Source organism: Sphaerodactylus townsendi, linkage group LG07 (assembly GCF_021028975.2).
Source record: "Sphaerodactylus townsendi isolate TG3544 linkage group LG07, MPM_Stown_v2.3, whole genome shotgun sequence".
Taxonomy (NCBI): domain Eukaryota; kingdom Metazoa; phylum Chordata; class Lepidosauria; order Squamata; family Sphaerodactylidae; genus Sphaerodactylus; species Sphaerodactylus townsendi.
This window is the reverse complement of record NC_059431.1, coordinates 87,471,717-87,486,787: the sequence shown is the minus strand read 5'-3', so window position 1 is coordinate 87,486,787 and position 15,071 is coordinate 87,471,717. Positions and strand designations below refer to the sequence as shown.

General features: G+C 44.1%; 1 protein-coding gene across 1 annotated transcript in view; it reads right to left on the bottom strand.

The window, feature by feature from the left end:
• ADAMTSL1 (ADAMTS like 1) overlaps positions 1-15,071 on the bottom strand; it is a 569,359-nt gene that overhangs the window by 38,460 nt on the left and 515,828 nt on the right. Inside the window, exon 22 of the mRNA XM_048504173.1 lies at positions 9,771-9,898. Coding sequence (XP_048360130.1) covers positions 9,771-9,898 — 128 coding nt within the window. The remainder of the gene's footprint in view (positions 1-9,770; positions 9,899-15,071) is intronic.

Here is a 15,071-nt window from a genome sequence, read left to right as displayed (position 1 = left end):
ATTTGACCAAGAAGAATTGAATCTGCTAATTTGTTTGCATGAGAAAATCAAACCAAGACATGGACCATTTTATTAGAAAAATGATTGCTGGTTACTGAAAACACACAAGCCCTTCCATCTCCCTCATACTCCCCATCCCTCCAGGCAATGCTCAATTAATCTACATGAACTGACTTGGATGAAAACTGTGACTTGAATAAAGAGGCCCTCTTCCAAAACTGTGCTCTTCAGTTATAGTCTTTGGATCCCACCCATCAGGAATAGAGCAGATTGTAAAATCTTTTAACAAACCAGATCACTATGCTACTCTAAAACATGCTAAACTTTAAAATTCCATGTCTTTTGATGTCATTCTATTATCAATAGGAGGGCCAGTAATGGATACCTTACTCTAGCGTTTTCTCCTCTAATGCAGTTAGAGAAAACAATTAAACCCTTATTACTGTGTTCCTTTACAAATGGAAGGAGTTGTACTGATTTCCATTGGATGCCAAAGGTAGGCAGTGAGAGGGGAATATAGCATCATGTCTTATGTCAAGGAAAGGTGACATTTTGTTAACTGTAAGCCAAGACTGGACATCTTAAGCCCTAGGAGAGCTGGGGCATATTTTACCAAGGATTTATTGTGCTAGAGCTTGTATGAGTGAAAGAAAAGCGATTTTATTAAACAGAAAGTTTGTGGTAATCACTACTTACTCTTTAATGACTAACGGGGTCTGGGGTTCAAATCTTTTTTTTTAAAATTGTAAATTAGTTTAAAATTTTGCCACATGTGACACTTGGGATTTTTCACCATATGTAAGCATAAGTGAATAGGTTTTTGTTTATACATATCTATCTCCCAGATTTTTTTGAGGAGAGAAGGTGTTTATGGTATTCACCATGTTTTAAATAGGAATTTATAAGTCAGAGTTTTCAAAGTGCGTCAAACCATTGAGCAAATTTGATCAGGAACACTAGTTAGTAAAGCAAGGAGCTTGTTCTCCCCCCCTCCATTTTAACATTATGCCCGTGAAATGCAGGGCAGCCGCATACTTATACATCTTGTCTGACCCTAAGTTGAGGTGGTTACATTTTTAATGCCTAATAAGAGTCTTTGAACTTGAACTTGAACTTATAAGCCACCCTGAGCTACAGGAAAGTCAGGGTATAAATATTTAAATGCCTAAATAAATATACATATGTAAAACCAAGAAAAAAAATCTAGAATATAAAAGTGGCAACACTGGAGTGCATTGCTTAGGAATAAAATGAAGAAATTTCTCCAAATCAGTTGCAGTAGTTGTAACACCACCATCACATCCTCTCTTTTTCAGTTGTTTCTGCAGTCAGCATGGGAAGCTGCTTTGGACAGAAAAGGAGCATCCCTCTAACCATACTTTCCCCAATGAAGAATTTTTGAAGGGCTACCACATTATCCACTGTGTAGGTATACCAGGTGGCATGTTCCAAGTTAAATGTTGAATAAATCTTTTTCTAACAAAATATTACAATCTGTCCTCTCATTTACTTTTCTTCACTTAGCTGCCTCAAAAAGGGGGATTGTACAAAACCATGGATGACAGGTTTTTGTCACTAGTTATTGGACATATTAGACACAAGAATTAAATAGATCCTCTTTGCTCAGAGGCAGAACACCATGCATTGCGGGAAAAACCCATCAATGTTGTTGTTAACTGTTATTTTCATCCCTTACTTGTGGGCTTCCCAGAGGTCAGCTGGCTGGCCACATTTGGATATATTTTTAAAGCAGCAGCAGCAAGCCTTTATTGGCATAGACAACAGTACAACAATAGTAAAAAACTGATTAAAAACATATACAGTACAGGAAATAAATGTTAAGTGGAAGGAAATCTACTGGCATTTAGTAATTTCCAGAAGAAAGTCTGCCACTATCATACAGAGAGAAGGATTAGGATTGTCCAGCAAGTAGTGTAATCTAAATAAATCAGGGAGATCGGGTAAATGTAAAGGAGTAAGATTCACATACTTGGATCTGATTTCCTTGAATCTGAAACAGTGTAGTAATTGGTGGGCCAGAGATTCAACTGAGCCATCATTACACGGGCACAATCTATTAGCCTTTTCACATTTGGATATATGAAACTGCTTGATAGCCAGACCCTTGATCCATCTAGTCCAGTTTAGTTTATGCAGTAACACTGGTTCTCTGAGGATGCCGGGAAGAAGCCTTTGTCAGCCTAGTTACCTAAGACCCTTTTAACTGAGAATAATACTGATCAACTGTATAACCAAAGCACCCTTCTATAACCAAAGCATATGCTCCACCTGTGAGTCACTGTTATGAACAATTGTGCTCTGTTTCCTGTTTATTTTTTGAAGTATTATTAATTCATTTAATTTTTCTGATTACATTTGTGTGCTTTTATAATTCTTTCATCCTTAACTGGATTCATATTTCTGGATGTAATTTTCTATTTTTTCTTAATATGGTATTTTACTTTACACTCAATCTGAATAAAATAAGGGATTACACCATCCAGCCATGGCTTCCTCTGCGCCATATTGCAGACTGATGGAAGAAAGCAATCTGTGTTTATAAGCAACTAGCGTGGCCCGGCCACGCGTTGCTGTGGCTTATTGTGGTGAAATGGGAAAGGAACAGTAGCAGCAAATCAATTGCACAGGCCAGCAGTACATGCTCATGCAAACATGCAGCCTGATACTGTGCGATGTCAGCGATGTGTGTGCCCGCATTCCTTGGGGGGGGGGGGAATGGAAAGGCACCCCTCCCACACATCTAGGCTGGCTGGTCATGATCCTTTACCTGGGAGTAAGTTTGGTTGGTGGCAATGGGTGTCGCTTCTGAGGAAACCCTCTGACGGGTGCGACGCAGCCATTCAAAGTATGTCATGGTGGCTGTACTGAGCTTACTCCTGAGTAATGCGTGCCTGGTTTTCTTAACTGTAACTGCAGTATTCAGGGAATCTAGGCTGGCTGGCCCCTCCCTCCCGTCCCTTGCAAGTCGCCCCTCACTCTCTTCCCTCCCTCCCTTCTCTTCCTTTGCATGCCACCCCTCCCTCCCCCTCCCTCCCTTCCCTTTCCCTCCGCTAGGGTGGGTGGGTCATATCAAGATGCTGGGCCCTCTGCCTCCCCTCCCTTGCATGCAACCCCTCACTGTCTCCCCTCCCTCACTTCTCTTCCCTTGCATGCCACCCCTCCCCCTCCCTCCCTTCCCTTTCCCTCCGCTAGGGTGGGTCATATCAAGATGCTGGGCCCGTGCCTCCCCTCCCTTGCATGCCACCCCTCACTCTCTTCCCTCCCTCACTTCTCTTCCCTTGCATGCCACCCCTCCCACCCTTCCCTTTCCCTCCGCTAGGGTGGGTGGGTCATATCAAGATGTAGGGCCCCCTGCCTCCCCTCCCTTGCATGCCACAGCTCACTGTCTCCCCTCTCTCACTTCTCTTCCCTTGCATGCCTCCCCCCGTCCCTTTCCTCTCCCTCCCTCTCTTCCCTTGCCCCACACAGTGGTGGGAGTCCAAAAGAATTTTTAGTAACAGGTTCCCATGGTGGTGGGATTCAAACTGTGGCGTAGCGCCAGTAGGGCTAGGCCCGAGGCAATACGGTAGGCGTGGCTGAGGTCATTCCAGGAGCGGAGGGCATTACTGAAGCGGGGCTGTGGCAAGGGCTTGCAGCTTGTGCCGGTCCTTGGGTGGAAAGCGAATGCCCGCAGGTGCAGGCTGCCTGCACGCTGGTGCACCTCCTGCCTGGAGCTGCTTCAAGTTCTCTTGGCGCGCTACTTCTGAGAAAAGGGGGCGTAACTAAGGCAAAAATCGCATTGACAAAATCACCAATTAGTAACCCCCTCTCGGCTACAAATAATTGGTAACCTACTCTCGGCAAAGGGGGCGCGGCTTGCTGGATCCCATCTCTGCCGTTACCCCTCCCTCTCAGTGGCGGTGGAGGACAAGAGCTCATGTATCTAATCTGGAAGGAACCGGGTTTGATTCTCCCGTTCTGCCACCTGAGCTGCAGAGGCTTATCTGGGGAATTCAGAGTAGCCTGTACACTCCCACACACGCCAGCTGGGTGACCTTGGGCTAGTCACAGCTTCTCGGAGCTCTCTCAGCCCCACCTACCTCACAGGGTGTTTGTTGTGCCAAGGGGAAAAGGACTAAGAGAGATTGTAAGCCCGCTGAGAGTCTCCTGCAGGGGAGAGAAAGGGGGATATAAATCCAAACTCCTCTTCCTCCTCCTCCTCCTCCTCCCTCTGTCTTCTTCTTCTTCTCCCTTCCTTCCCTCTCCCTCATGCCAATGTATGTGTGTGTATGTGTTTCACTTCCACGCCAGTGACTGCCTATGTACTGTTTTTCACTGCTCATAATCTGGCCGTCTGGGGTGGGCATTACAGCAGCACGAACATTCTAAAAGTGACAGTTATACACAGGCATGTCCTTCACCAGGGAGCGCCAGGAAAAAGGCGTTTTTACCTGGGCCAGGTATGAAATTTCAGGTATGTGAACATCTGAAAACACTCTCGCCTGACTGACTATAGTGGCTGGGAATTTTCAGAGGAATTGGCCCAGCAGTTACTGAGGTACCCTGTCATCAACACATACACGGAAAGCTTTTTATATATATAGATTACCATTCTTACTTGCACACAGCAGACAGGGGAGTATTTGACTACCCAGAAGATGAGCAGAAGGGCACAGGAAGATATTCAGTATCTAAAGAAAGGCAGGTGAAAGCAGCATGGCAGAGTAAGCATACCATCTTGCACTTGGAAATTCAAGAAACATTCATTGAGAGGATTTTGGCACCCCAAACACCATTACAGAGCAGAGGAATCATAGGATGGCAGTATTACAGGCCTTTCATTGCATCCCCAGAAGTATCAGGTAATAATCTAATAAAGCGGAGACTCCCAATATTTTCTTTCAGTGGTTCTCCTTATTCTACATGTTTCTCCTTTTTCACATTACATTGTGGTTCTCAATTATGCTATAAAATCCCCATGAATAAAAATGTGCATGTATTGTCGAAGGCTTTCATGGCCAGAATCACTGGAGTGCTGTGTGGTTTCCAGGCTGTATGACCGTGTTCTAGCAGCATTCTCTTCTGAAGTTTCGCCTGCACCCGTGGCTGGCATTTTCAGAGGATGAAGATGCCAGCCACAGATGCAGGCGAAACGTCAGTAGAGAATGCTGCTAGAACACGGCCATACAGCCCGGAAACCACACAGCACTCCTGTGCATGTATTGTTTTTTTTTTTAAGAAGTGTAGGTACAGCTTACACTTTGTTGCCTTAGCAATGCCAGGTCATGAGCACCATGGAAAGGTAAGAAGAGTGATAGAGGGCTTGTTTGTGGCAGAACGATCACTATTTATTCTCAGTGGAATGTCAGTGGAGAAAGTAATCACACTGGCAAATGAAAATAGTGGTGTTGCTTATACAGAATCCAAACAGGCCCCTCCAAGTGAATAAGGGAGTGACAATGGTGGTAGAAATGCTAGGCCAAAATCTATTAACTGTAATCCTTTTTGGTGGCAAGATCTGCGTAACTGTGTTGGTTGGAAAACACACTTGCTTTATCTATTGGGTCACTCTCAGCCCTCTCCGTTCTACTGGTTGAACTGTGAAAACTGGACAGCAGGGTGCCAGAATATGAAAGACGAATGATCTTTGAACGTCTGTTAATTTTTAATCTGAATTGGTTATGATAACAATATTAAAAGAACAGTTTTTGATTAGGGAATGCACATATCTTTGCTGGAATAGGGGTACTTTGGTTCAATCTGTCAGGGATTTTCTTATAGTCTCATGGCTTTGGATTTTCCTGGGACTCCCTGCCAAACCTGACTCCCAAACAGTGGAAAGCAAGTATGATCTCACAATCTCTCTTGCTTGTCCTAGACAGGTTTTCATTAGTGCTGAAGTCCAAGCGCACAAAGGATATTTAGTCTGTCACTGAAGTGAACCGTTGCTGGACAAATGTAAACAAGAAAGTTAATCTGTTATGAGCTTTCATTTGCCAGTGACTGGAAGCCTGTCAACCGTGCCTTGGCTAGAACTTGGGGGAAAAGAAGAGCTTGATCCTGCAAGATGTTGACTGAGTGCTGAGCCCACAATCCGATAAATTATTTAAAGGAATGCTCAGTTTTAAGCTTATGAGTAATCCCATTGATTTAAAGGAGAACCTCCATAGTAATAGTGCTTTCCTGTTTGGCAGTAGCAACCCATTCCAAGAAAGATGGATTGGAGAAGATTTTTAGGAGAATAAGAAGACAAAAACCCATTTTAGTATAATTAGTTCAAGGGAAAACATAGGTTAAGACATGATTTCTAAAAGTTTGTAACAAATTAAAACATTGCCCGGGAGTGGAGAAAACACAAGTGTTTCCCAGTGTTGCTGAGGATGGAATAAATGGAAACAGAGGTAGAACATGAAGTTAGGAGGAAGTAATTTTTTAGAAAAATTTGGTCAGTCTTATCCTGACAATTTATTTATTTTATTAGTTATCTGCCCTAGCCTTTCCTGGCATGATATGGGCTCAAGGTGGCTAACAATAACCATAATACCACAACTTGTACATTAAAACAATAATATATATTACTATAAAAACGTTAACATTCAAACTAATGAAAATTAAAATGGAACCCTAACAACACTTATGGCCAGTCGATGCAGATATAGGGAGCAGCAAGGAAAGGAAAGGAAAGGAAAGGAAGAAAGGCAAGGCAAGGCAAGGGAGGCCCGTTGCTGGAAAACTGTTGTTGCCTTCAATCATAGGGCCAGCAGAACATCTCTGTCTTACAAGCCCAGGTCTTGTCTGATAGAGAGTTCCATCAGATTGGGCCCCGGGCCCATTCACTAATGGAAACTCTAGAATGACACAAGTGAACAAAATACTACACTGCCTAGCATGCTGACTTCAGGATTTTTTTACGCCTTAAGCAACAAATCAAAATAAATTTCTGCTTATTTTTAAAAACAACTGGTAGAGAAGATGGAAAATAGATCTGCTTAATGTGACTGCCTCATCTTGACATATGGTAAGGTAGGTCTGCTTTAGCACCTATAGGATACTGAGTGAAAAGTCTCAAGCTACGAAACCCCAATAGCAAGTTATCAAAGATCCCCATCTTTTATGATATCAGTACTGCCACGGGCAACTTTATATCACCAACTCTTGAGCATTGCCTGATTTGCTGACACTCAGGACTAACAACAGACTCAGAGCTAAAGAGGTACAACTAGCAGGGTGGGGAGAGGCAGTTTATAGCATAAGTGGCTGCCACTTCTCAGAGCACAGTGAAGTCCATAGTAGCCATTACTATGACCATAGTAGCCATTAATTTCCTTGACCATTCTGTCCTTTACCTTCCTCATCTTCTCTGTTTGCTCTCCTTCATTTGTTCCTCAGGCTGTTAGAATGGGATTCAGATACCCTCCCCAAACACCACCCCTTTCCTGGTTCCCTCAGTCGGATTGTTAGGGGATGAATCAAGGATGTAGGTAAGGGGGGGTTCTTGGGTTCAACCCCCCCCCCATTCATGTCCGAAGCTCAGCCCCCCCCCCCCCGGTTTGTGGTTTTTTAAAACATTTTTAGCATTTTTGGGGTTTTTGGCCTGCAGGGGGCACATTGTTTAGGTTAGCACCACCAAACTTTCAGGGATTGTTTGGGGGACACTCCTGATGATACTACCCAGGTTTGGTGAGGTTTGGTTCAGGGGGTCCAAAGTTATGGACTCCCAAAGGGGCGCCCCATTCTCCATTGTTTTCAATGGGAGCTAATAGAAGATGGGGGCTACACTTTGAGGGTTCATAACTTTGGACACCCTGAACCAAATTTCACCAAACCTGGGAGGTATCATCAGGAGAGTCTCTTAACCACCTCAAACCACCTTAAACCAAAAAAAAGTCTACATTGTAAAACAAAACCATTTTAACTGTCACTATTTTATATTTTTATTTATACCTCTCCTTTCTCATTGATGGGAACCTGAAACAGCTTACATCATTTTTCTTTTCTCCATTTCATGCTCATAAGCAGCTTTGTGTGGTAGAATAAGTTGAGTGTATGTGACTGGCCCAAGGTCACCCTGCAAGTTTCCATGGCAGAGTACAGATTCAAACCTGGGATTCCAGGATCCTACTTTGACACTCAAACCATTACATGTCACTGGCTTTCCTACCTAGGAAATGCTAGTTAAATGATGGGGCAAAGGATAACTAAGGCTGTTTCCGCACGGCTCAAATATCCCAGAATGGGCAAGTGAAATAACCTGGTTTGTGCAAATTTTCCACATGGTTCCCGGTGCTAAAATGGGCCTGCTCCAGTGTTGCCCCGTGATATTTCCCTTATTCTGGAATTTTCAAAAATGCCAAATTGATGATTCTTTTCAAATAACCTGGGGTGACCCCATTGCCTTACAAACTCCACAGGAGCAGAACTGGTTTATTTTTCCCAACTCGCCGCTCTGGTTTACAAAGGTTTGTGTATGCGGGGATACACTTGCGGTTTCAATACAAAAGACCTGGGCTCATGTAGAATAAACTGGGTATTACCTCCTGGTCCTAACTCAGCTCCTGGAAAGAAACGGGCAGCTGTGCGGAGGGAGAAAACAGGATAAAATATACTGTTTGTATGATACCGGCTGTAACCCAGTATAATTGTGCTGTGCGGAAATGCCCTAACAGAACATTTGCCATCACCTATCATTCACTTGTGTAGGGTCAAACAAGGATCAATAAACTCAAGTCACAATTTGAGGACTCGGGGGAGACAAAGAAATGCAGCCTCATGGGTCTCAGTTTGCCATAGGTCATACAGAGGCTGATTCCGCATAGGCCAAAAACAGTGGTGTGAAAACGGTGTGAAAACAGTATAAACCCTTTTACACCGTTTTAAACCCTTTTACACCATTTTCACACCGTTTTCACACTGCTGTTTTTGGCCCATGCGGAATGAGCCAGAGAAAGGATAGAGGGTTTAGTCTGTCAATCTCCATGGTTTTGCCATTCAGAACTCAATGCTCTGCTTAGCATTTTAAAGGAAAAACATGTTTTGAAGAATAGATCTGATCTCTCGCAAAATGTTATAAACAGAATGCAGAAGCTGGTTTTGGATATCAAAACTGAGTGGAGGCTAGAGGGTTGCCCTCTTCCTTCCCAAATGGCTCTGAGGCAAAATGAGGCTGCATGAACTTACAATTTGAATTTTATCATGAAACAAAATGTGCGATCTTTGCCCAGAATTGGACATTCACTTGTCCAGAGTTGGAAATTAACTTGTCCTTCAGGTGGTGGAAGGGCAAGGAAGATGCCTGAAATAAAGATGTCCTCTTCATTAAGCAGCAGATAGTGTTAAGACTTGCCAGTGCCGCATCCAAGAATGGGAAATGCCACAAGAGGTCAGAATCCTTCATGGGTGACTGGCACTGGCTTGGCTGGACAAGAACAAGGAGAGAGAGAGATGGCCCACCGACTGTTGCCAGCTATAGATGGTGCATGGGGGTCAAAAGAAGGACACAAGTAAGCAAGCCCACTCCAAATCTGGTTGAGACCAATGGAGTCCCTGATGGGCTGGAACAGAGGCCTAGAGCCAGATTTTAAGTAGAGGCTGTCAAGCCTTCATCTGACTTTCTGCTATCTGTTTGAGCCATGACTTTAAGATATTCAGAGTGGGTAAGGCTTTTAACATGTGCATAAGATTTTGGACTCTGGCTTGGTCCCCATTTATGCTTAATTTTGTGGCAGGCTGCAACAAGGAAACTTTTGTGACGGTAACTGAGAACATGTTACCTGCTAATGTGACAGCAATGGAAACAGAGTCAGATCCCAATGCATTAGTTGCATTGCAGGTGTAGAAGCCAACATCAGCTTCAACTGGCTCCAGGATCTGCAAGGAGTCATCTGGCTGAAGAAGAATCCTGCAGGAACATGTAAACATGTTGATCAAAGAATGGTTATCAAGTCTTCTCTTGCACAGCATCTCTGAATTGGTCCACTGGATAAAAATATACCACCAGAGCATGCAAAACTTATAAATAAATGTATAAAGAAGAACAGCAGGTGTAACGTTTCATGCATTCTAGGTTGGTAGATTTTGTTTGATCAAATAATGTTACAGAGTTCTACACAAACAGCCCCCCAAGGTTAAATAACACAAGATTACACAGTGTGCATTAACATTTCATTTCATACCTAGACACTACAGTGTACATGCGTTGAAATGTTATCCGGACTAGCTGGTAGAAAGAGGAAAAACACTTGCTCAGATATACTTGCTCACTCCCTTGTAGTATTCGATCAGAATAAACTGAATAGCCTAGAGTCTAGGCTGCCTACTACTGTACAAATATAATCCATGCCCTCATAACTACACTTCCTCTAGGATCTCTGTAAACAGCCTTGCTATTCACAGTCCCCTGATCATTTTCAAGTCTCAAAAGACCCATCACAGGCCAATGTCATAGAGCTAAGCCACATGGGACTTTGGGGGTCTATGTTTGGTTCTCCAGATATGCAACTGAGAATACAGCTCAAAGCTTTCTGTCTGGTGTGGCTGAAAGGAAATCAATCAGAGGGCACAATGCCCTTGACAGATTCCTGAATTCTGTATGGAACAATGTGTTATGATTTCTGGGGTTATTTCATCAGTGGTGATGTAGTGCAGAAGAACTGCTAATAAATCCCACCCTTTCTCCAACAGGAGATGGATAACAGCTGGGGGAATAAGATTTGAATGGGCAAATATGAGAAAGGGAAAGAGTTAAAGCAGACCCTCCCACATTTCCCCTCTAGTTAAACATGTAGCCACCTAAGGCTGCTTTCATTTGAACAAACTACTGGAAGGGAAAAAAATGTAACTATAAGTCATGCCTACTTTGGTCCTGAGTTCCCGATTATCTAGTTGAGTGGTTATTTAAATTCTCTGCCCATCACACATGCAATCTTGTGTAAATCTCTGTAAAAGCACTCTGTTTATTCAAGCCCTTACTATCATCTGGATAAACCAGACTGTTGAGGTGACACACAAATGAGATCCAGAAGTTCTAGCTGGGTGATCTAAAATCACAAAAGGAATGCATTTTCTGGGCAAGAAATGGAATTAATATTCCAGGAGCCAAGTTTGCCATTAGCTATCTTTTAAAGTTTTGAAATAGCATATTAGGAATCTGCCAGTGGAAAGATATATCTGAAGTTCAAGTAGCACAAAGGCCTAGACTCTGTGCTTCAAATCAGGAAATCCCGGTTCTGAATCTGGCAAGCTCCATAAGCAAGAGACTCTCAGCTTTCATCCACACATCACTGGTCATTTCTCTCTTGTTATGCTACACCAATATTTCATATCTGGATTTTCCTGTGTGGACAATCCAATCCAGAAGGTGAATAGTTACTACTGGACAGAGATCAACAACCTTTTATAATAAACAGAGAAATTCTGGGGGCCAGGGGTGAATGGACTCTGGGAGTCAACTGACCCTTATGCTATCTCCAAGGTGCATTGGCATACAGGAGTTATACTGGCACAGGAGCCCAGTGCCACTGTGTGATTCTTGGGTGCCAGTGGAGCTCCACAGCAGCTGTGCAAGGTCTCTACATTGGCATGGCTGGTGCAAGGGACTGGCCAGAGTTAGTTGGCTCCTTTCAGCTTGGGAAGGCCACTTAACCATAAAAAAATGGCATAGTCCATAGATGCACACTGTACACAAAAATCAAGTCACCTGCTGTGCTGTGGCCACAGCGAGGAGGCTCCAAGCAGTTCAGGATGCTGCCGTGCACCCTGCCGAGATGTGTGACAGCTCTATTCCTTCTGTGGTGAAGTGCACATGCTCCTACAGGTGAACCAGCATGGCATCTAGGAAGCTGTGCAGACAGTGGTTCAGTGAGGACTAGGATATCTCCAGGACCGCAACCATGATCCCCTGGAAGGATCTGGTGACCAGGAATCTGAGGAAGAGCAGGATCTTCTGGGGACAGTGATGGCATTGTGGGAAGGAGCTTGGCCCTGGAGAGTTAGCTCAAGCTCTTCACATAGGGCTTGGATAGCTGCCTTGTCCAGGTGGAAGTGATCCAGGCAGATGCTGTCTGACAAATGGAGTGCGCCTTCTCCCCTGTCGCAGGGCCACCCAAACACAGAGTGCTGGTAGTAGGTGGATGAGTTGGACCTCTGGAAGAGGTGGAAAGGGCATCATGCTAGGGCAGGCTGAGTTCAATTTGGTCAAAGACTCAGCTGCCCTTGTGCCCAACCTCTCCTTTGTCTATCCCTGTCCCCATAGATGGCTGCCCTGGCAGGCTGGCATCAAGGACTGGGTGACTCTGGGTTCCAGGGCTGTCCAAACGGCCATACCTGTGAAGTAGAGGGATATCTAGGGAAAATGTAGCCCAGTGCAAAATCTGAGTTTTATTACCCACCCATCCACCCTGGTATGGGCGGTTTTTCACTTAGGATATTAGCAACTCCAACATTTTGCTTTCTGTAATGCACCTCTACAAAGGCCTTTAGTTCCCTAAAAATCTTTGCCTGCCCCTCTCTTTACTTACTGGTTGTTCTAACATCTCACCTATCCCTCTAATATAGCTTACCTTTTCCTCTTTCGAAGAGCCATATTTGGCTCTACACTGAGCAACAGATTGCAGTCCCCTGCGATAACATAAGCATGATATCCAGTAGTGTGTAGTTAAAGCCCAAACCATCTTGGCTCTCACTGGGTCTGGCATCTTGCGTTCAGAGCCAAGGCCGCACCTGGCCTAGTTATCATTGCACCTGGGGGTTGGTTGGCTTTTTAATAGCCTGCTTGCAACTTAGTGAATTAGGCAAGCCTTCCACCTTATCTCCACCTTCCTACTGTGCTGAAGTTCCATAACAATGCTTCTTCTCACTGTCCTTTTCTTATACGGATTGGTTTGGGAATGAATGGGAGGGGGGATTGTCTGGATGAGCAAATTTTTCAAGATATATACTAGGGGCAAAAGACAGAGCCTTCAGCTCTGACTTTTTAAATCCTGGGTTCTGACATGGTCCAATAAAACTCTTGAAATATTCCTGGGTCTCAATTATTGACTGAAGTAAGAGGTTCTTACACTTGGCTTCCCATTCTCTAATAGCCTTCATCAATGGTGGGATCCAAAAATTTTAACAGCAGGTTCTGATGGTGGTGGGATTCAAACAGTGGGGCCACAGCACACACGCACCTCCAGTCCCTATTTGGCAGGGAGGTGGCTTTAGTAACTCCTTCTCGGCACTCAGAAAAAATTAGTAACCACTTCTAGAGAAGTGGTGAGAACTGGACCCACCTCTGGCCTTCACCTTCCTTGTAGGATTGTTGCAATGATTACAACATGATAACACGAATGAATGCGAAATGCTATTATCATCTGACAAATTAGTAAGACACAAATCTTGCATGGCTGTCGCTGCATTTCAGGCAACTCTCTTCTTTGACTGCTCCAGCAGATAAAGATATGCATCTCTGGATCTTTTCACAAGCCAGTTCCATAAACAGATCAAACAGGAAGCAAGCTGTCGGTTTTGGAACCAGCTCCTGTAGCTTTCCCTTTAACCACAGAATGATGTGAAACAATTAGTAGGTGATTAGGTTTAGCTGTCACCAAATGCATCACCTGCTGACTCCTACATTTCAGATGTCTTGCTAAAGGGCCTGGAGCAGGCCAGATCAGTTTTCCTCCCCAGGCCAATTGGCAATTCTAGTAGGAAAAATGCTCCTTCAGAACAGGGCGCTTAGGCAACATCCCAAACAGCTGGGAACCATCCGTTGCCCACTAACTGGACTAAATCATTGTTATATATTAAAATGCTTGTCACATATTAAAAATCCATAGGGTTTTTAAAAAGCCTTAATAGTTCCAGCAAAACTGCCTGTTTAAACTCTAGAAAACATCTGTCAGACCAGTGCCATTTGCAAAACAGAGGAAGCTTCTCTAACAGTAATACATATTTTGCACTACTGTGCCAATTGCTAACCTGCAAGGGAAAGAAGCAGGCCCACACAACTCATGATTTGAAGGTCTGTGTGTGTTTAAGGTGCCATCAAATCACAGCAGAGTTATGATGAACCTGTAGGATTTTCGAAGCAAGAACTGAACAGAGGTGGTTTGTTGTTGTTGTCTCTACAGAGTGAACCAGGACTTTCTTGGTGGTTTCCTATTCAAGTAATAACCAAGGGTGACCTTGCTTAGCTTCTGAAACTGGATGAGATCAGGCTAGCCTGGGCCATCCAGGTTAGAGCAGGGGCCTTTGGGGTCAGAGATGTAGCTAGGGAAAATGGAGCCCGGTGCAAAATCTGAGTTTTGCACCCCTCCCCATGTTCGTTTGTGTTTTTTGTATTTTTTAGTGTTTTTTTAGGGGGCGCAGGTTTTAGGCTAGCAGGACCAAACTTTCAAGGCATCTTTAGGAGAATCTCCTGATGATACCACCCAGGTTTGGTAAAGTTTGGTTCAGTGGGTCCAAGGTTATGGACCCTCAAAGGTGTAGCCCCATCTCCTATAAACTTCCATTGGAAACAATGGGGGATGGGGCACCCCTCTTTGGGAGTCCATAACTTTGGACTCCCTGAACCAAACCTCACCAAACCTGGGTGGTATCATCAGGAGAGTCTCTTAAAGATACCCAGAAATTTTGGTGTTGCTAGCCTAAAAACCGTGCCCCCTACATGCCAAACACTGAAAAAACACTAAAAAAATACAAAAACCACAAACCTGAATTTTGCGCCGCCCAGGTGCGCACCCAGTGCAACGAGCACCCCCCTGGCCCTCTTGTAGCTTCGCCTCTGTTTAGGGTCAGTGGAGCATGGCATCAAGTCCAGGAAATTGCACGGACTATTCAAACAAGGCAAGGGATTAGGCCCAGTGGGCTACAAACTGCACCTTTCACATCATCTCTGTAGCACATAGGGGTGTGTGTGTGTGTGTGTATTTTATTCTGGACCCTGGAAGCCTTTGAATGGCCATGATCCAGTCACATGTTTAATATGATGACTTCCATTGAAAATACTTGAATTAGCCTTCATTTATTCTTAAGTTAATGACAAAAGCCTAAAGGCAAGTTAGGGTTTCTCACAAGAAAACTGCAGCAGCTGT